Source organism: Diadema antillarum, unplaced genomic scaffold (genome assembly GCF_040938485.1).
Source record: "Diadema antillarum isolate AM-2024a unplaced genomic scaffold, OU_Dant_1.0 seq00000701_RagTag, whole genome shotgun sequence".
Lineage (NCBI taxonomy): Eukaryota > Metazoa > Echinodermata > Echinoidea > Diadematoida > Diadematidae > Diadema > Diadema antillarum.
In genome coordinates, this window is record NW_027271606.1 from 7,201 (window position 1) to 30,796 (window position 23,596).

Below are 23,596 nucleotides of genomic sequence, written 5' to 3' on the forward strand. Positions count from 1 at the left end.
AGAATGCACCGTGAATATTTCTCTAAAAAGTTTAAAAAGATAAAAATTCAAAATGATTATGAAAACCATGCAGAAATTAACATCTTTCCCATATAATCAATATGTGGAGAAAATTAGAGGTCAGTATTGTATTTGGTTCAGGAGTTATAATGTCTCAAACTTGAAATCCCATTTTACATAATATCATGTATTTACTGGCATCTGTTCCCAAAGAAGTCACAGAGGGTCAAATCCAAGATCGTGCTTACTTTTCGAGTTCCACTCTCTCTATAAACAAGACCATACATAATATTAAGCATACTAAACAATGTTCTGTAAGTACACCTCAGTAGATTTGTTGCAAAAACCTCCAAAGTACAGATGCGGCCCAATAGGGCCGCGCCGCCATTTTTATTGAATTTAACATTTCAAACATAAAATTTGATAGAGACATTGGATTGCAACAAATTTGATGTCATATGAAGGAGAGTAAAACTTCCTAAAAGTTGATACCACTTTAGCTGTGTTGGGGGGGGGGGTGTTTGCTTCTCTTTTTTTTGGGGGGGGGGGATCCATATTTTTGTATTGTTTTGAAAAAAGGAAGAAATGTAAAAATGCATGATTTAGTATTTATCAAAGAAGAACTGAAGAATTATTTTGAAACCTGCGATTAAGATTGAGATTTACTGAGATTGAGCCATAATTCATATTTCTGGAATTACAGTCAATATCATATGATACACTGTTGACAATTGAACATCTAAAACTTGAAAAACAATTATATTCATGCACTATAAATTTTGCATACAATATATTTACATGGTCACTTGTAATACTGTAATGGTCTAGTGACTTGCAAGTACCTGCAAACAAACTTTTCATGCCAAGTGGTAGGTGACGCTGGTCGCTATTACTGTAGCATTTCATCATAGTAGATTGTTCTGAGGCAGATAAGATTGAGCAGAAAGTATTTTCCAAAAAGAGATAGGACCTTGGAATTTGGCACAAATTTTGCCAATGTGTAATATTTAGCGATAAAAATAGTATCCACACAAAATTCAAGATGGCGGTAATTAATCGAGGATGTCGTTCAAGGCAGTATTTACCATTAGTGCACGTAAAACAAAAACCCAGCTTTACTTAATTCCTCAAACTAGTTCTAAACTGTGAGTTAGGGATAGAACAACTAATGTACAAACTTAAATCAGTATAATTAATGCTGAATATTGTTGATATACTAAATAGATCTGATAAGAATGTTTTTTGTATACTAAATTGTCAACAGTTATCATGGTTATGGTTTCTTGAAAAGAAATGGTGATGTCTCCATATGTTTTAGGCTTTATTATGATTTTTTACATGGTAAAATGTTTTGTAATATGACTGTACATATAAATCGAATGTGATATCTCTCCCAATGGTAAACAATACCTTTGGTGTGTTGCGTCAAAGTTAAATCTCAACTTATAACTTATAATTTGATATATATTTTTGATAGTCTTATATTGCTGTCTATTACATGTTTCTATACATCCGAACGATATTGTTCTAGTGTAAACCATATTGAGGGTATTTTTTTTTTTTGGGGGGGGGGGGGGGGAGGGGGTGGAGCTTATTCCAGTGTTTGGGTAAGGCCCAATCTTTGATAAAAAAAAAAAAAAATGCTTCTGTATCAAAGATATGCTTTTTACTTGTATGTATACTCTGCTGTTGTAGAAACATGAATGATGATGGTATGTGTAATAATGTCTGATCCTTAGATGTCCTTGAAAGCCCTTCTGATCCGAACCCCCTCCCCTCCCCCCCCCCAAAAAAAAAATCCGACATGGCGGCAATTTCTCAACTTTGCTCTTAAATGTGTTGTGCGAAATTACTTTTCAGTATATTGTTCGAATAAGATTTTCAAAATTGATTATTTGTGCTGTATTCACATTTACAAATAAGCATGCTGAAACTGTATTTTCTGTTATTAGATTTTTATTACATTGTTTTTAGGCTGATTTCATGTGGGTTATAGTGTCGCAATTGATCTGAACTTATGCCATTGGTAGATGCTTTCCCATATAAGATATCAGGATCACTCGAGAGTGAAAATGTTCATTTTCATTCATTTTAGAGTGACCTCGGGGATCACTCGAAGAGTGACGAGTGATCCCTAATGCAGGGCTCGACACTAACGGTGGTCCGGTGGCCCGGGGCCACCAAAAACGCACGTCGAGCCACCAAAATATCAGAAATGAAGAATTTGGTGGCCTCATCGGGCCACCAAAAACGGTCGGATATTTGCCTTTGGGCCACCAAAAATAAAAGTTAGTGTGGAGCCCTGCCTAAGGTCACTATAAAATGAGTGAAAATGAACATTTTCACTCAAAAGTCACTCCAATTTCACTCTAAATTCACCGTTTTCTGTTATTCACTCCTCACATCAAAAGTAAAAACTTCCACTCGATTTGTTTTTTTCTTTTTCGGAGAGTAGAATATCACTGGTTTTAAAAATGTGTCCATAAAAACCTGAGACGGTTTAAGATAGCACAACAGACAAAATTGTATCAAAATCGAAATAATACATTTAATTTGGCGCAATACACTATGTCAACTTTGATGGCTGTCATCTTGCTTTTTTTTTGAGCGGTTGATCTAAATTCTGTCTTAAACTATCTATAACAAGATTGGCACCAAGTTTCAAGCTACTACCTCTATTTGTAACTTTTTTGCTTCATCTCATCTGCTTCAGAACAATCTACTTTGAAATAATAGCGATCAGTATCACCTGAGCTACCACTTAGTATGAAAAGTTAGTTTGCAGGCACAAACCCTTGTTTGTCAAAGAAAAAGTCTGCATTTGCCAAGACTACTACACGCACCACTGACATTGCTACAAGCGTCAGTGTTAGTGGTGCGTGTAGTAGTCTTGGCTCGAGCAGACTTTTTTTATGACCAACAAGGTCTTTGTCACAACTAAAGTGGCCATTTTTGCGTAGTGAGTTTTCAAGTTTGAGACATTATAACTCCTGAACCGAAAATGGTACTGACGCTTAATTTTCTCCAAATATTAATTATATGTCAAACAAAATTCTTGAAACGTTTCAAGATGATCCTTTATTCTTTGTTTGATTTATGCTGAATCAAGCATTTTCATGATTTTCCTTTTTTCAGAAAAATATCAAAAAATGAGTGTTCTTTCCTTAAAATCTCAATCCAGTTATCACAATAACCCACAAAAATGGTATCAACTTGTAGAAAATTTTATTCTCTTTCATATGACATCAAATTTGTTGAAATCTGATGTTCTTATCGAATTCTATCATTTAAATAACAAATTCAGTAAAAATGGCGGCCATCTTGGACGCCATCTTGGATTTGGAGGCTTTCGCAACAAATTTTTTGAGGTAGACCAGTGGAATGTTGTTTGTTACAATAAAAAGTTGAAAATAAGCATGGTCTACTTAGTTTGTAGAGTGCAACTCGACCTCTGTTTTTAGCTTTTGGCCCCCCGGTTATTGGTGGCGCTTCCCTCGGAAATACTTTGGTGATATCAACTTTCTGTGCATCATTTTTGCCTACAATAAATAGATGAATGAATAGTTACTATATGAGCGAGAGAGGGAGAGCGAGAGAAGAGTACAGTGTAATGAACGAGAAAGGATGACATGATTGGCATGTTAATTTCGATTTGTTTTAAATAAAATGTTCAATCAACGCGTGAAATGTCTTTCCCGGGTGATTTTCGTTATTTCGAGGACTCGTTGTCCGAAACACACGAATTCCCTGTACATTTTTACTAATTCAAAAATAAAAAAGGGTTCCTTAAATCGAACATTATGGCGTCATTTTGAAGGTTCGTTTTTCCAAAGGTTCGTTAATCCGAACATGAAACAAGGGTCGCCTTTATGAAGATTCGTTAATCGAAAAATGAAATAAGATTCGCTATTCGAAATTGAATGATATATTTATAATATGTGGCAAAGCGGGTGTGGGAATCATCGTTAATGATGTCGAGTAGTTATGAGGATGGAAAGGGGATGATCTATCACGATCGAGGGACCACGGATCCTTTTAAAGGGGATGAGCAGTAAAGCATGCGTGATTTCTTTAATTTTTTTTTCTGCCTTTGAGTGACCTCGATACTACGTCATGCATGAGTCATCCTGATGATGATTATAGAAGAGAAAGCAAGGATGAGGAGGAGATAATACTTTCTATTTTATCAATCGAACAATGACAAAGTACTGTAATCCAGTTCGTCGTATATGTGTATCGTGTGTGTTTGTGTGTGTGTGTTTATCCATGTCTGCATGGTGCGTGTATGTGTGTGCGTGCACTCTGAGAAAAATATTATAGGTTCAACTTTGCACCTTACCAGTGTCACTTTAGGAGTACCTTTACCGGTGCAACTTTTCATGCACCATGCACATCAGAAATAATTATGCAAAGTTGCATCTTTAAAGGTGCTCTATTGTGACACTGGTCAGAAAGGTGCAAAGCTGCACCCGTAAAAGTTCTCCCAGTGTGACACTGGTAGGGGTGCAAAGTTAAACCTATTTTATTATAGAGTGTGTGTATATCATCCATGAGCGTGTTTTCATTCATCTCTCGATCATTATCCTCCCATTGTTCCCCTGAATTACGACACCGTATTTTGCCACTGAATGAAATTTATTTCATTTTCGAAATTACGAACCTAGTTTAAATTTTGGATTAACGAACCTTCGGGGAGAGAACCTTGATTTGTGAAATAAAGAACCTTCGGAAGAACGAACCTTATAATAATTTTCGGATTAAGAAATCTTCGGATTAATGAATCTTATAGGAATTAAAGAGCTGTTAATCGTCTTTCGGTAAAGACCCATGTTGAGATCCGTACACTATATAGCTGCATGCCCCACCTCAGTTTGTCATTATTATTAAGGGCAAGCAATAGCAGGAAGTAGTAATTTCGCAGCGTGAAACTAAAACACCCATATAAAGGAAAACAAACAAAAAAACTCAAATTTGTGATGAGGGGTCTTTGTACGATAGCTCCTCGTAGGACACTGTATCTTTCAAGGCAGGGCCTGATACAATAGTCTCCGACCAATATCTCGAAGCTCAAAGGTTATTCTAACAGCTGCTATTTAAAAAAAAAATCATATCATATAATTGTTAATCAACGAGAAAGTAGGTGTTACTGAATCTTGATAAAACATCGCTTTTGAAGTACACTATACCGCGAAGTACATCTGGTCTGAAGTAATCTGAAAACTTTGCTAGTTTAGATAAAACTATACCAGTATTCAACTGAATTGAAGTATATAGGCCCTATATACAAATTCAATCGTTTTGCTGCGTTGTGGCTTGTGGGGAATGGTTGCTGAGGTTATAGGTATTAATAATAGTTCAGTTCATCAAGTTCAACTTCAGTGACATTTATTTCCAAAAAATATGAATATAATATATAAGTACAATAACTTGCAGTCAATTTTAAAATAGGTCTATCGATAAAACCATTTCAGATGATCTTGGATTGGAACTTTAAAGACATTCTTTTAAAGGTCCGCCTTTGGGAGGAAGTTAGTATTGGTATAGGTCTATCACCGCATTTTCCTCCTCATGCAGTCGTTTCGCTCGATACGAGTTGCCGTAGACTCAGTTCTACTTCCGATGGTCCATGTACCTTGGCTTCATAAGCTTTCTGAGAGAAAATAGATGAGATCGTTTTGATATATATATATATATATATATATATATATATATATATTCACAACAGTAGGTCAATATAAACTCCGTTAGAGACGTAAATTCGAGTTTATATTGACCTACTGTTGTGAAATTATACTTTCTTAGGACTCCGAGCAGAAACTAATTATTGCTGTTATATATATATATATATATATATATATATATATATATACATATATAGGGCCTACATGCAATTAATTCTTTCCAAACGTTTTTTTTTTTTTTAAATCAGTGTCATGTACATGCATGTATGACAAAAGTTGAAGGAAAAAAACGGAAAAGCATAGAATCAAAACGACATGGAATGATGACCCGAGAGGCCTAGGCCTACTCAACAGTGTTATGCAGTTTCATAAAGATGTTCGATGTTTCTATTGAAAGTGGGCCTACATAATTCTGTAGCTTTTCAGCTGTGTGAGCTAGCCAAATCCTTATTGGTGCACCGACTCTTTACATTATAATTCAGTAGGGGATCCAGGCGGGGCGCACCGCGGGCGCGCCCCCTTTATCATTTGTTAAATCATAGGAGACAAAAAGAAAAAAATGGAGGGGTCCCCGTGCACTCCCTTTAATTCTGTAACCCCTCCCCCCTTAAAGAATTCCTGGATCCGCCCCTATCATTGGTTTAATCCTCGAGAATGTTGGGGGGGGGGGGGGTGAGTGGATCCACATCCCCATCACACCCCATGCATCCCAACCCTCAGCCCCTTCGACATACACAATTGACTTTGAGGAGCGTTGTGTTTATGTTTGCAATTTCACACACAAACTTTTAATCAAAATGAATAATTCCTGCGATGCTCTGCTTGGTTTTGCGCTGATGAAATGATAATAATAATTTAAAAAAAATACATCCAACTTTAGACTGGAGAAAATGCCGTTTGCGAGTCGTATTGATAAAAAAGCTGCAATAATTGTTCTGCTAGTCTATTAAAATACACAAAGGTTTTTGTGTGCCAGAAAAAATACCCTCATTAATGTGGCGACAAGAATAATTATTAGCTCGTAAACACTGGTGTACTCAAGCATTGTGCTTGTACTCCCAGTACCCATGATCATCCGTGGTTTGTGAATACTGTACTAGTAATGTGTGGATGTGGGATGTGTGTATGAGCCTGGCTGGGATGTTGTGTATGGATGGATTGATGGGGATAGCAACCGACTGAACTGTACCATCCCAGTGTCGCTCGCCGCCGCGTACATTATTGGACTCGCAGCGAAGGCGATTGATGTGGCGCTCATCTTCACTACATGCAGGCAGCAGGCGCAGCGGCGACGGCGGCGGCGATGTGGCGCGATGGTCAATACGCTCCCACTCGTATGAATCTTCACCGTTCACTCGTAAAAGAACAGTTGCGCTGCACGGGCATACTACTGGATGGCATGCATGCAGCAGGCGTATGCAGCGTAGTGTCGTGCGTGTGTGTCCGTCCCCCGTGCCACCGAGAGATATCTGATTCAGGGTAAAATCTATGCACACGCGACGCACGCACAGTGCAAATACATCAATGCATGTCCTCCGCCGGTCTGTCACGTCGGTCCTCAGTATCCGGATATCCCTAGCCACTTTATCCTTTAGCAGCGAGCGCCTTGTTAGTGGGTACCGTTATTTATAACAGCATTCTGCAGGCGGACATTTCAATGGAGCAAAGATTTTCACCCATAATGTCCAGTTACTAGGATTTTTGGACTCATATGCTCGTAATCTGGAAATTCCATAGTAACCTTATACGTGCACATACAAAATGGGATGTGGAAATAGCACTGACGGTAAGGGAGAAGACGGGGAAAAAGGATTTTTCCACCGAAGACCGAAAGTGAGCATTCGCGTTGGAAATCATGTCAAGTTGTCCCCGGACGAAACAACGGTTGTTTTCATATTTGGTAAGGACGTCAACATCTAACTTGTTAGTGATTTAACGTCTGAAATCATGTATTTTAATCTAAAAGTATTTTTAAAGACGTGGTAGACTCGTACAAATTCCCTCTCACAACAAGTCTTGAACTATCTTGAGACCAACTCCTGTGTAACGTTAGAATCTTATCTGTAAGTGTAGGGCCTAACTGGTTTAAATTTAAATATGACTTTTACTTTACACTTGCCAAATTTCGTTACCCTCTCAAAACAGTTAACAAGGGGACGAAAGTTTAATCGATATGAACTGAATTGAAGACAGAAAAATGAGGGGCGTGCTTCATCTTCAAACAAAGATGCTACAGAAATATTTTAAGAACTGAAAATTCAGATAATTCTCAAAGCAATTCTGGTGTAAAAGTTAACTGAACTTGTAATTGTACTCTATGTCTCTACACCGTCACTAGTCTCAAAGAATGCACACTGCACTAACTACAGCAATAAATCAATTGATGCAATTCAACGCATCCTCTCAGTTTGGGTTGGGTTCTAGACCTCTACTATCAAAGAAAAAAATAACAGATTGTGATTCCTGTGGCATGGTCTGTGCAAGCACATTTGATATGATGTTAATTGTAGACTCTGGTCAAAATAGTCTAAATTGTGAGTCTCCAGTGTCCATGCCTTTGGAATCCATCAGCTTCAATCCACTAGTTGACTACACACATTGAAGGGTATGGTTGCCCCACAATCTTATACTTACAGTATTGCTATCTGATGAAGATGTTAAAGAACTGTGCCATCCAGTTGTTTAGTAGTAGAACTCCAGACATTATCTTGAGCAGAAGAAGAAGTTGTGTGTTTTGTCAGTGTGAATGTGTTCTGTATGGAGTCTGTACCAGTGTATACTAAGGCTACTGCAGTAGTGAGCAGGCTGTTGCGGGATCATCATTAATTTGTTTGCTAATGATGATTGTACTGTAGCTGGTGTGTGTACCAATACCATGTAGGCTACTACATAGTGCTGACAGGCCAGGCTTTTAAGGGGGCTTAATTATGTTAGGTTGCTAACATTAGCACAGACCTTCTGATACACAATGGCAAGATTGTTATACTGTATTGTGTGCTGTATTATGAATGGAACTAGGGCAAGGATGCAATGTTGTGGGGAGGGGGGGTAGGGGCTCGGGTAAAAGAAATGTAAACTAGCAATTACTTAGTACTGAAGGTCTACCTCATTGTTTATATGTGACTTAACATCTTTCCACCTTGATATGACAATGTGTCTGTGGTTATAAGTAGTTACATGTAGGTCTAATGGTGGAGATTATGGGACATCATAGCAGGATTAAAAGGGGGGGGTGGCCAAAATACTGGGAATAATGTTTATATCCCCCTAAAAGTGTTCATATGTGTTTAAAGTTGTAGCATACTCCTCATTCCTGAAATTAACACACACACACATCCAGATGGAAAACTCTGCATAATATGGAACTGCTGCAATCATCTATGGTGCTAATATGCCCCCCCCCCCAAAAAAAAGTTGCCACTTTGTTAACTGCATGGATATTTACATTGAACAAAAAAAAAACCAAAAAAAGAAAAACAGTGAGCTAATGAGACCATAAAGATGAGACTACAGAATAGATTTGATAACTGTTGTTGTTGAGGTGTGAATTTTCTTCAATTTGTCCCCCTCTACAAATGACATTTGTAAGATTGCAACTGCATAGTTTAACAAACATGTTGGAAAAAGGAACCACTGGACTCGAACCTGTCATCTTGCTTTCAAGTGTTGTTGCTGTTTTGTGGAGGGAAACTTATTTGACCTGTTATTGTTTGTTTGTGCATTAGCAAACATTTACAATTGTGTAAATCATAGTGTGTTTGTTATTAAGATCTGATAGATTTCAAACAAAAAAGAAATCATTTCGATTCATTTATAACATAAAGGGCTTTTATAGATGCAATGCATGGCTGAAAATCATCAGCTCTCATGTTTACGCTTAATCAAAGCTTAAGTCACACACACATATACACACACAAAAAAAAAGTCTTTGAGGAAAAGTGGTGATATATAATGCAGAATGGGGCATGTATTGACACATTTTATTTGTATGTGTTAGTACTAGCAGAGTTATGTTGTCAGTTTTAGAATATGTTAATGTTAATGCTGCTATACATGACACGTCCAGTTTTGGGAAGCAATGGGTTTGGTGAAGATGGAAACACACTGGCATGTTTACAACTGTGTGCAAATATGCATTGGGTATGAAATGCATTGTAGATGTGTGTTGCTTGGTAAATGATATAATTTTTCAGTAAAAAATGTTCCATCACGAATCATCAATTCCTTAAAAAGAAAAATAAATAACTGAAACCGAGTGTTCTTACATGCTTGCTTGCATGTTTGTAGTCATATGGTGAAAGAAACCAGAACCGTTCTAACTTGTCATTGATTTCAACTCCTTTTGCAGGGGGGCCTGGCTCACGCAAGGGGCGAATTGTTGATGATATGATTCACATGTATGGATTCAAGGCACTTATTGTTGAGGACATTCTTCTTGAAGAGCTCCCCAAGAAGGTACCAAATATTGGAACGCCCAACAGCATCAGGGAGACAATGAGTGTCGTCTCGGTGAGTGTTTCTTTTTCAACCAAATATCAAGTTCCCAAACTTGTAAATAAGTGAGACTACTAGAGGGAGGAAATTCTTATGCCTTTCTTTGCTGTACACAGGTGTAGCATTAATACATCAATTGCATTGTATTTTGCAGACTTCCAGTAGAAACCGTAGCTCCTGACCATACAGTTGACATTAAATCACTCTAGCACGAGATGATATACCTTGGTACTGATTTTTATATGGACAAACAAGTTAAAGTAATGAAATTTAGTGGTTTGGTATGATGATGATGATGATGATAACAATGATAGTATACAACAACATGTGTAGCGCTTAAAGTTCATTACTTCCTCGAATTAGGTTTAATTGTGATGAAATATGCACTGTTGTTCTCTTTGTTTGATTTTTACTCAGTTCATTAAAAGCCAACACGAAGATGGTGAAATATACACTTTAAACCATTGCACTTGCATCATGTGTTATTATTCTTTGCAAATCAGAAACATGCAGAATACAAGCTCTTCAGGGATTTGTGCAATACCACATTTTTGATGTGTTGCCTGGCCACCTCCCTGATTTTTTCATCTACAAGCAATCAATGTCCAAGAAATTAAATCATGTTTGGATGGCCTGACAGTGTTATTGCACACGATCCAACCCTGATTGTACTGTGTAGAGGCTGCAGGGCATGTATAGCCAGGAATTGGAAACACACACAATAAAAGCAACGACAGAAACTCTGACACTCTGCTATTCACATCCCTGGTACTTCTATCAAAAATGCTTGGCTCCAGTGGTCCTTAATTGAAAATGAACAGCAGTGCATTGATTCTTTTCATGTACGGGCTTGAGTGAAAGACAGCAAAAGAAACAACAAAGAAGTGGAAAAGTGAATAGAACACTCCAAGGTACCTGAAATGCATTGAGTGCGTAGAAGTGCAGGTATAAAATCAGGAAAATAGTGTGACATTAAATGTGTTTACGGTTACTGTAAGCAAGGTATGTTTGAAATAAGTCTGTGCTTAACATGTGGCACTGACAAATATTCAAAATGAAATTTTAAGGAATTGTATCAGGTGCCTGAATTTATAAGGTACTACATGTACATCACTTTGATTTGATAGTTACATTTACTGTAAAAGTGGATATTTTCGTGTGACTAATTTTTTGCACTCAGTAAAAAGAGTTTTGCATGTTTGTAATTCCGCGAAATCAAGACATCAACTTACTAGAACATATGGCAAGCAAAAATATTCGCGTGCTTTAATTTTTGCGCTCTATAGTATCTGGTTTACACAAAAATTTCAACACCGTGAAAATTTCCACTTTTACAGTAGATCAAAATTGGCCTTTCAATCAATTTTCCTTCACAAGTAATGCTAGAGAAAATATAGTTAACATTTCATAGTCTAATAATATCTTTGTTTGAGTCTCATGATCATCTTGACCAGAGGTAACCATTAATGGTATTCTTACCACACTCTCTTGTGTCATTGTTCAGTTCATTGAGAGGTCATGCAAATGGTTTCTGTTTGAGTTGTATTGTGATGAAGCATTTTGTAGGTCTAGCATTTGACCAGTTGTCTTTTAAATCACAGAAGCTTCTTCTAGACCAATTCCATAACCCAAACGCCTTTTACACCTATGAAATGACCTCCTTTAAATGTGTCATTCTAGTCAGATTTTCTCTTTGAAACCAAACTTTGAAGTGTGATGTTTCTGTTCTTGCATTTTATATATTTTGTCATACAGACATGTCTGTTCAGTCACGTGTCCACAATATTGCACTGTGTAATCTAAAGTTGCACTTTGCTGTTTACACTGCAGTGAGTTTTGCATGTGCCCACCAGAGCACTGAGGAGCAGATACAAGATATTAATGCTCATCACATGATACCTGTTCCCTCATAACCTGACTTTGTGGCAGAAAGATGTGTGCAATTTATTATTCTCCCTCCTATATACATCTCAGTTCCGTTACAGAGGATTCCAATTTTGTGTTTGAGCAAATATTGCCTCTGCGCAAAGGGTGTTGACATACAGTCTGTGCTCATCGGAGAATATTGCAATACATTGTGTTCAAGAAACTTGCAATATTTCACTTTTCCGTGTACATTGTGATGATAAAATGGTGATGTTATTGGACTTCAGAAAAATTGTCAGATTGCCACTACAAAGGATATGGGGAACTGTCTCTGCAGTCAGTATCCTACAAATACGCAATAACATGGGAGGCCATAAAGATATTTTTGCCAGAGATCATACTTTTTGTAAATTGTCAGAGCACTCTTTATGCAAACTTAGAAACTTTTGTACTTAAGGCTGGAATTTTTATCTTGATTATGCTTGAGCAGCCTTGGCATAGTTGCTATGGCAATTATTAACATCAAAATGTTACAAATTTTCACTGTTGAACTGTCAGTGTAAATTGTCCCACTAATGATATGATGTTTTCCTTGCGGGATGGTGCTTTTTACATACCTGCTGCATTTCGTTTTAAAGGTGGGCATACCAGTCAGCCTAACTTTATTTTTCATTGCACTCAAGATTGCTGGTGCATTGAAGTGATGGGAGTCAAAATGATGCTTGATTTTTGGAATGGTTTCAAAAGTCACCAGCACCATCATGTACTTGTATTTGTTTATCATATGGCACAACTCTCCAATTAAAATGTTAGGTACTGTACTTCAGGCAGACTAACAAACGATTAATGGTGTCATTGTACAGAGCTACATTTATGTAGATCTCTCATCCAGCCTTGGAGATAAAAAGCAGTTTGTAAATGAATGGTACCAACTGCAGTCAAGTGAGCATTAAAGGAATGATATGAATGTGTTTTACACACAAGTGACATGTGCAAAGGAGATAAAGCTACTTTCTGCAAGGCATGTGATAGACAAAAGGGTCATGCCGTTAATGTAAATTACCAATGTAGAGTAGTTGTGAAATTGCAATGAAGTTGACCAGACACATGCACCAAGAAGCCTGCTGTTGTTCATGGCTTGGATACAAAACATAATCAGTCTAAGGCATAACTATGGAATAGCAATAAGACATTCATCTTGTCTGTTTTAACACATGAGTGCATGTGACATGGCCAGCTTAGTGGTGGAATCGACCATTAGGTTTCTCTCGAGAGTGGTGAAAGAGCATAGTTTGTCTCAGACGACTGCAGATTCACCCAGCTGGATCAGCATGAAATGGGGCTATCATCCAACAATGGCATTTCTGCTCAGATGAACACCAGTAAATCGCATCAGCATCATGTTTCTACAAAACAGGTCGCGGCAATGTTGACATGGAGGAGATAGCTCATATCATCCCTATCTATTACAATAGAGTGATGTAAAATTAAAAAGTTAACCCTACAACTTTATGAGTACGAGTGGAATAAACAATAAACACCACATGATAGGAAGTTACATTCCAAGCCTTTGAGGATCACACACTTTATGGGTCACTTTCAGCAGGTTAGTGCCAATAAGTCATGTACATTGTATATATATGTGACCCGCTACAACAAAAGGATCAAAAAGTCAGGGAGGACAATTTTCTAAAAATGACATGACATTATTCACTTACTCTTCCACTTTAATTTCATATATAACACGACTCGTACTATCAATGATTTTATAATCACATGTCGAGTGGTTTAGGAAATCGGCGTTTCAAGAAAACCACCTCCAAAGTTTTCCGTCCGACGCTATCATGATCAAGGGGAGGTAAGACAGTTTTCACCTCTTGACAGTAGAAGGTATGCTCCTAGCAACCTCCACCATGTTCATTCAAGCTTACTGCCAGCGGTCTACGCACGACATAGTAACCAGGATGCCACACACTGACCAATAAGATCACTCCCTTGTTGCTAGGGGCGGAGTCTAGCTGCGGCGCTAAATCCAAATCTTCGGACATGTTTTTGTTCCGTTGAAAGTCGGAAAATCATTGCCCAGAAAATGCTACAATGTAATTTCTTGCCTTTCCTTTGATCATTAATTAATAGCTTTGAAATTTTGGCAGATGATAGATGATACATTAGACTACAAAATTATACCAAAACAGAAATCCAATCATTTTGACTGATTTTGATGATCTGACTTCAAACTCCATCTTCTTGGCTCAGCCGTCAGCAACTTTAGGATCCTTTTGTTGTGGCGGGTCACATATTCTTTCCTTTTTTCGGGGGGGGGGGGGGTATAATCTCATGAGAAGGCTGTCACGTACTGTTTTATACAAACAGATATAGAAAATAAAGACACACGAGCCGGGTTCATACGTACAAAATAGCGGGATGACGATCGCGATCCATATCTCGTTTTTTTGCGAGCGTCCACACGTACCAAATTAGCGGGATACATGTAGCAATCGCGATCGGTATCCCGCTAATTTGGCGAGCATCCACACGGACCGAATCATCCCGCTAATTGCCGATAGACATAACAGCAAAGCCTGCAAATTGGGTCACGCAGCGCCCCTCTCTATCACTGCCTGTGCGCACTTTCCTTTGCCCATTGTCTTTTACGCGACAGTAGTGTGGTTCGCCAAAGAGGTGAAGGACCTCTTCGCAGAGACCTCGCTGTTGTGATGTGCGCATTGCATGATGGGATATAAAAACTCGAGATTCCAATCCCGACCGTTCACACGTACCAGCGCGGGGCCAATTATCCCGCTAATCGATGAACCAGCGCAAGATTTCTTGGGATTAGCATCGCGATGCTTATCCCGCTAATTTTCGGGTTTTTTCTGTCCACACGTGCAAAAAACTCGGGATGACGATCGCGATGCAAATCTCGAGATTTGTATCCCGCTAATTGGTGCACGTGTGAACCCCTCATAATGTGTCATTGACTGTGAGTATGCTTTGGTCTGAATGATTTTTTTTTCTCTTTCCTTTGATCAGAGATTGTGGCTATAAAAACAAAGAAGAGGTGTATCATTTCTGTTGCACTAAGCATGCTATGCGGGATGGAAATCAGTGTTTACATTCCTCAAGTTCTCAGAGCTGCCTGAGGTGCATAAAACTCATGTGTTTGATTGAGGCAGACTTTAGGATCATTGATAATGCAGTGTGTACATGTACAATAAATTGTACATTGTACTGAGGGAATCAGCAAATCCAACAGAATATGCATCGTGAATCTTGTGTATCTTAACACAAAATGCACAGATTGTATCTTTGTGCAAAAGACATGCTCTTGGGTACAAAGTTGTATTATTTGTTTTCTTTATATCCATTGTACAAGTTGATTTTTATTCTGATTTTCAGTGTTAATACACAATAAACATTATAATTTTGGATGTGTATGTCAGCATGCAGGCAGATGTAAACACACTTGTGGGGTTCTGAGAGTTCTCATGTGAAAGTCACCCTAAATTCATTGTAGCTACTGATATTCATTTTAGCCTTTCAAACTATTCATGGCAGACTGCATGTCTCTCTTCCACTCAATATGATTTACAGAAGTGGTTCCCTGGGCATGTATGCTTTCTGCATGTTTTCAAAGAGATGATTTAGTGTGGTATATTTGTGCATCAGTGAAAAGCTTCCAAGCTGACTGCAGTCTGATGGAACAAAGTGCAAATAATGCAGCGGTTGTATCATACAGTCCTTTAAAAAGCTTTTGCGAAGGGGACTCTAATGTAAACCTTGAATAATATGATAGCATCTACAAGTATACAATTGAATTGACTATGTATACATAGATGCAGGCTTATGGACAGTGGTGACAGTGTCATCTTGAGAATCTTACATGTATGTAGAAACTTAATATTTGTGATTTCAGCATCTTTTTATTCTCTGTCGTATCAGTGTTCAAATGATGGATTTGCTGCACTACATTAAGCAAAAAAACAAACAAAAACAAAACAATTTTGAAAGAGAAATTTAATTTACTAAGGTGGACCATTTCAATGATATTTTAGAAAGGAATCTCTGATACAGTCAAACATGTGGGAGATTAGACATTCTAACACAGTTTTAGACACTACAGCAAGATGTTTTGTACATAAACAACAAACAAAAAGGTTAGAGTTTGCGTATTTCACGTTATATTTAGGAGTGTAAAAATTCTCATATTCAGTGTCCTTGAGTTTACAGTCTTCTCAGCTGCATTGTCTGGAACTCTATCAGGGTACATGAAGTTTTGTGAGTCAACACTCTTTGACTGCACATTTCGTCTTCACGAGTAGCTAAACATAAGAAATGGCAACTTGAGACACTTGTTTTGTCTTTCAGAATGGATGAATGCAATTCTTATTTCTCAAAGCCCACAAAGGCATTCCTGTTCAGCTCACCGGAGCTGAGGGCTCAAGTGTGCTTTTCTGATCACTTTATGTCTGTCGTCCCTCATCTCCCCTGTGTAGACTGTCTGGCCTCACCCATCTTTCATACAGCAATCACAGTATTGCATTTGCTTTATTGCCAGTAATGCATGTGATGAACATCCTCTTTGAACTTTTTGTATTTTTAGCTTCTTTCAAACTCATGCTTAGTATGACTCATTCTTTGTAGCAGGGGATTGTTTGAGTTGTTCTAATGATGACGATGACTAGCATTAGGGGCTTGGGGATGGGACCCAAGTTTTGGGTCCCCAAGACAAAAATGTGTGTAGATATGAATATCTAAACTTTTCCCTAGATTCAGAAGTGCTAGTAGCCAATGCTGCACATTGGCACTGGTCCGATGGTCCAGGACCAGTAAAAATCACTGTCGGACCAGTAACTTTTTCAGGAATGGACCAGTAATAAATGGAAAACTGGGTCCTACTGGTCCGATAGACAGGTCGGACCAGTAGAAAAAATGTTTTAGTGTGCAGCCCTGGGAAGTAGCATAACCAAATAGGTTCAACTGCATGCTCTGCTTCCCTCTCTGAGCAAAATATGTGAGAATTTAATGCAATATTGGTACGAAAGGATATTTACATGAGTTTGATTGATTAACCATTTAAATTAAAAGTGTCTTCCAATTACTCTTGTAATATTCCTTCTGAGAAATTCCAGGATTTTCACATATTACAGCAAGCATACATTCACTTTTAGTGGAACAGTGATTGTTATCATTTGTATTGCTGGCACGAGAGAATGATGCCAGAGTGTATCTCTCCATGATATCCTTGCAAGAGGATGCATTTTTATTTCATTTCATTTTTCTGAAGTATCAAAAGGTTTCATTGGCAAAACCATGTAGAAGTGCAGCAATACTATCAACTCTTAATGTTCCTGTTCCATTCAGTGAGAGTATAGAAACTGAGTCCCTTCAACTAATGAGTGTATTTGTATGACATGGCCCCATCCAATTAGTAGGTATTTCTCGCAAGGTGAGAGTTGGTGTGTAGTTTTATGTGTTTGCCCTTATAGGATCAGCCTTCAGTTGTACTGGATACCGTCAATAAAAGTCCTGGTGATTTATGACAGACAGGTCCCATTGCCCACACTGTGTACACTGACAGTATCATTCTGTCTAGCACCACACTCAAGCTGGCTTCATGATGCATTCCTAACATTATATCACAAAGTTAATACTTTTCCACTATACTGGTACAAATTCTATACTTCATAACTCTGTTGAAAAGACAAACAAACAAGCAACATCACCTTGCTAAAAAAAAACAACACCAAAACCCACTCACACAATTATTTTCTTCCTGGACAAAGGGCAAAAAAAGTCATCATGGAGTATCTTTTTCAGACACACAAATGGGTCGACATTTCCACACACCATATACAGAATTAAATGAATCAATGCCCCCCTCATACACTTTTTGTAGTGGTGTGAAGAAGGTATAGTGTAATTATGAACTTAAAGGATGTTAAAGTCCATGTACATCTGGAATTTTTATCACCATCCATGCAAACCAAGCATTGATTTCTGCTTTTGTCTTTTGGTTCCCCCCCCCTTCTTTCCCTATCCATATCCGTAGGCAATTTGAAATATGACCATGTCATCTGATAGTGTAATATGAGACCAGTAAGCTATATTACTCCTTTGTGCGTTTTACATTCAGAATCTTTGTCTCTTTCATTCTCTGATTTGAAATCCTTGCCCTTGCACTGTATGCTGTGTGAGACTGCCTATCTCAGGTTTTCATAAGGTTATCCCCTTGTTGTACAAAAGAAGTGATGTGAAGTTAAATTGTATTTTTTTTTTACCTTTCTTTGTAACACTGCATTATGTTGAATATTGCTGTCTTTGTGCCACTTGTACACATAATAGTTCAGACACACACCCACACACATGTACAAACAGCACACAGACATGGACACAAAATGCAGAGACCCATATTCACCTCTTGCCAATTTCAGTGCATTTCATTTCCCTTTGTAGTCTGCTCTCCATCACTTTGCCAATGAAGTTTGCCTGTCTATGATCATTCTCCTCTCTATGACTCTCATCTGCCCCATTGCCATTCGTTCTCCTCCATCCCTATCAATCCTTCAGTCTGTCATTTCTTGTCAACTCAATATACATCTCCATGGAACTAACTCATCTTGATTTATGAGCTGGGAGAAGGTAACACACAGTCCCTCACAGTTCCCCAATGAACCAACCAGAGTGTATACAAACCTGTATTCACTCTGTTCATATCTTCCTGTGATAAGAGTGAGTGGAGAAGAATGATTCAGCTACCAGCAGAGTGTGTACACACACACACACACACACACACACACACACACACACACACACACACACACACACACACACACATCCCATGAGCACCATTTGAATGGGAGGGTTCATCTCTTAGATGCTGCAGCTTTGGAATGAGAGAAAGTGAAGAAGAAGGGAAGATAGAGAGAGAGTTTCTGTAAACAGCCTTTCTGTATATTTTCTTGCTTTGGTCTACTTGGAACACGAGCGCTGCAAGTGTGGCATTCTTCTTGTGTTTGTATTACAGTTTATTGCAAGACGTGCAGTCGTATGCATACTGTACATTGCAGTGGATCATAGATATTTCAACAGCTGCACGTACTAAAAGGCATTATGTCTCGAGGCATGCATGCATGTCTGCGTGTGCATATGAATGCATGTTTGTTTGTGTGTTTGCATACTATGTGCTTGTTTTTTTCTTGTGTGTGTGTGTGTGTGTGAGTGTATGTGCGTGTGTGATGTACATATTGTATTTATAAGCCATATATTTTATGCATTGGGACTTGTTAGACAATTTTGCAGATGGATGGATTCGTAATCAAGAACCATGGTGATTACAGGAAAAACAGGTCGGCTTTGTTTCAAGAAGCAAGGTTATCAATTTCCCACCACGAAGCCAATAACATGGCATTTCGGTTAAAGGAACCAGTGTTTTAGTACTGTAAGAGCGTAAATTTTTGTGCAAGAAATCTTCACGCTTTTCTTGGTAAGATGAGTTCTGTGTGTTTTTTTATCCCACAAAATCAACAGGATCAACACACTTTTATTTTGTGTGTTAGATTCATATTAAGTAAAATGCATGAAAAATTCCACTTTTACAGTGGGTGTTCATTATGTGAGTAAACATCAATTCCAAATGATAGCGTAGACAATAGTATTTCAGTGAGCCTTGGCTCTCACTAGACAAAACACAAAAGTATATCTTTAGATTTAAGAAGTAATGCTTTCTCTTGAATATGATGCATTGTGTAGCATTATATCTGTGTCTTTGTAAGATTAAAGAGCTCTGCATGCTACGTATATAGTGTTTTATTGGCACCAATGTCTGTTCATAAAATGAATGTCAATGAATAGGGATTACCTAATCCCCCTAATCCTGATTGTGTCACCGTGGCCTTCCTGATGGCCTGAAGCATTATTACATCTGCTTGTGCTATCTACCATACAAATAATGTGTAGTTTGTGCAGATTAAAGTAACGCTGATGGACAAACTTTATACAGCTACATGTACGTGTATGTGCATAGGGCCAAAGGCATATGGTCAATACACTGGAGGTTTTTGAAGTTTTAGCATACTAGTATTATGGCTGGTTGCCAAAATCCCTTCTCAAAGAGGGCTTAGGGAATTCTTGAAAGTGCCTAGATTTGAAATCTCAGTGGGATTCAGGGCACTGCCAAAACTCAAGTATCTCCAGGCTAGCCTTGTATCAGATGCATTGTGGGATTGCTCGATCAGTAGCAAAGTTTGATCCCGTCTGGGCTGCAACTCGCTTGCCAGACCAGGGTGCGAACAACATACAACACACTGTATACTGTAAAAGTGGAAATTTTCGCGGTGTGGAAATTTTCACGCATTTCGTGCAACCAGAACCTAGCAAGAAAATAAAAGCACACAAATAGTTTTGCCTGCCGTATATTCCAGTAGTTGATGCCTTGATTCCGCAGAATTAAAAACACGCAAAACTCTTGTTGCCCAGCCAAGCGCGAAAAATTAGTCGCACGAAAATATCCACTTTTACAGTACATGCAAGAGTGATGATATGCATATTGATGGGTAACAATGGTACACATAGTAGTGCTGTGTAGAGCTGATTGACAGGCACAAGAAGATTTGGTCTGGTGCTATCATGCATGTGTTTCGATCACAGAGTACAAAACATGAATGCTGACTTAATATTCAGCATTTGCAGAGCTACCAAGTCTCACGCATTCTGAGTGAGACTCAAGCATTTAGGGGTCGTCTCACGATCTCACGCATGGCACCCATTTTTCTCACGCATCGGGCAAAGTCTGCAATTTGGGCCCATAATAAGCAGCATAGCTCAAAGGATGACAGTGATAGTTACAATTGAAGGTATATTTTCCTTTTGTCTTTCAAAATAATTAAAAAATAGTCACTTACGTATGCACCTGATTGCACCATTAAAAGCTAAAAATTGAAAAAGCTCCCTACCGTGGAAGGCCACGGGGAGGGGGGGGGGACCCCTCCCACACCCTCGCTTGCGCGCACATTCGCTCGACGAGATGCCGAGTCACGAAAATCTCACTCATAAAAATGATTTGAACTTGGCATCCCTGCATTTGAGTTGTCTGTCATTGTTGTATTATCTGTATAATTTCTATGAATCCATTTGTGACTTGTGAATAAAATGACAGATGAATTCTTTCCCTTGTAAAGTTTAAACATTACTATGTATCACTGGCTATGAAAGCAGCTGAAAAATATTAATACAAATGTACACAGTACAGCATTACTGAGCTGAGCCAAGTGATCTTCCTGAATCAGTCATGAAGCATTGTGCACAGCCACTGGTGTCGCTGGTTTGCATTGCGTAAATGGCATACAAAGGTTCAGCTATGAAGAAAGGGTAAAACACGCACACACACACACACACACACACACACACATCCTGTTTACCCTTACCTAAATGAGATTCTAAAATTCCCATAGACTTCCTCTACCCTTTACCTAGATGAGATTCTAAAATCCTTATACCCTTTATGTAGAGAAGATTCTACAGCCCCCATAGACTTTGCAAAGGATTCACCAAGATCTTGTCTGTGTCACTTGATATTTCAAATTTGTTGAAATTGTACTTCTTCCTATAAGTTGTGCATGCCAAGCCAAAGGCTTGCTTGAGTCTTTCCTGACTTTGCAACTACTTACATGCAATCACTCCAACCACAAAAAAAGAAATAGATTCCAAGCTGCCAAGTGATAGTAGATGGTTCGTCACTTGGAATCAGTCAAGCTCAGTCTTGACCCTGACTACTACCTCAAACACCTGTTTATCAGTACAGCTGTGCCTTCGTCTTTTTCTTTTCTTTATTCGATATTATTAGTGATAGCCCTAGCCAGGTCAAACATGTATTGTGCTATGCATTGCCTCGGTAGGTTACGTACTGTTTGTTTTGGGTTTATTTGGATAAATTTATTCCATTGGCTGTACAATGCCAGGCTCTGAGATCTATTAAACAGGAGTGGGTGGGCCACCAACAGGAAAGCATTATGGTACCCCTGAAGGCACAGTTAGGGCTCTGGCTGCAAAAGTCTGCAGTCCGCCTACTTATTAGCACGCTGCTGCCTCAATTAGCACCCCGTGTGTGAAATTTATGGGTTTCCCTCATGGTCACATCATGGCTGCATCATCAGTTCAAAAGTAAAATGGCCTTTTATGCCCATCAGACGTTGAAACAGCAAGATTGAAATATTTATCATATAATTCCATTCCATCCCACAGCTGACAATAATATTCAGATGCGCATTGCTGAGTGGTACACTGTAAATTATTCTTTTACTGTTGTCCAACACTTTTGGCCTGTTCTTTACTTTAAAAGTCTTTCGATCGTGTTCAGGCTGTCTCGTCATTCTGCCTGTGAATCTTCCAAGGCAAAAATTTGCAGTACATCCATGCAGAAGATGAACCCTATGAGAATAGATTATGATAATAATACTAATGATAATGGAGTCTTTTAATGCGCCATGTCTGTCACACAGTGGCACTCCTGGCACAGAAAGGTAAGACGACCTCTCACTTTGCTTCATTCAGGAAAAGACCACAATTCTTGCTATCGCCAATGACGTAAAAAGTACCCGGATGTGGCTTTCTCGTCAAGATTTAGTGCACTTGGTAGCAAGGGCACTTCAGGCGCGGGGCATAATTTGCACAACGCTAGCGTGCGCGTACGTGTACCTTACCTACAAACCGCGCCGCCCACACTACATCTCTATGGTACTAGTACAGTAGGCCGCTGTACCGCCCGAGCCGTGGCCAGGCCTGTCATACTCGTACACTGTAGTCCCCGCCGGCGGCCGGCCTTGCATTAGCATGCACCACTGCACGCAGCGCATAAGCTAACACATACTGGTACAGCGTTCTGCTTGATCATGCGATCGATGTGCACATCACAGATCAGTCATCTCTGCATACGCTGAAAATATGCTGGAAAATATTCACCCACCTGGATATCGTCATGGAATGCCCATCTTTTTTTTATTTGTTCTCTGTCGAAACGTCGCGAACACAATCAGGAACGAACAGTGATCTCGAACTTATCCTGTCTCCGAAGCAACTTCTTCCAAGTAAGTACGTACAATGTACGTAGGCACTAGCCCGGCCTACTACTACCTAGTGCTACTGTGCTACTACCACTACTAGTAAGTCGCGCGTGCACGTACTGCGCTGTGGAGTCACCCGCAAACTTCACCCACGCGGCCACGTCACGTCTCGCATGCCAGTAAGGGTCGTATTTCTGCAGATTTTTTTCATTTATTGTCGTTCGAACAACACATGGCAGCTTCGCAGCAACAACCAATAGTCGTATTAACAGCAATTTCTTAAGAATGGAGAAATTTCAAATCATATTAAAGCTGTAATTCAAGTCGAGAAAACAGGAAGTACACGTAGAATTCAATCGGTTGTGTGTGTAAATAGTATTAGTCATGTATCACGCGCGTACGAACGGAAGTGACTTTGCTACCGGACTATCTCATAATGCACCGTAAATGACGCTTAAATCAACATCCGGGTACTTTTTACGTCATTGGCGATAG

General features: G+C 38.9%; 1 protein-coding gene across 1 annotated transcript in view; it reads left to right on the plus strand.

Moving 5' to 3' along the window:
• Window positions 1-7,442: 7,442 nt before the first annotated feature.
• Window positions 7,443-23,596, plus strand: part of LOC139737711 (uncharacterized) — an 81,828-nt gene continuing 65,674 nt past the window's right edge. The window contains exons 1-2 of the mRNA XM_071648386.1: window positions 7,443-7,581; window positions 10,030-10,190. Of these exons, the coding sequence (XP_071504487.1) occupies window positions 7,443-7,581; window positions 10,030-10,190 (300 nt within the window). The remainder of the gene's footprint in view (window positions 7,582-10,029; window positions 10,191-23,596) is intronic.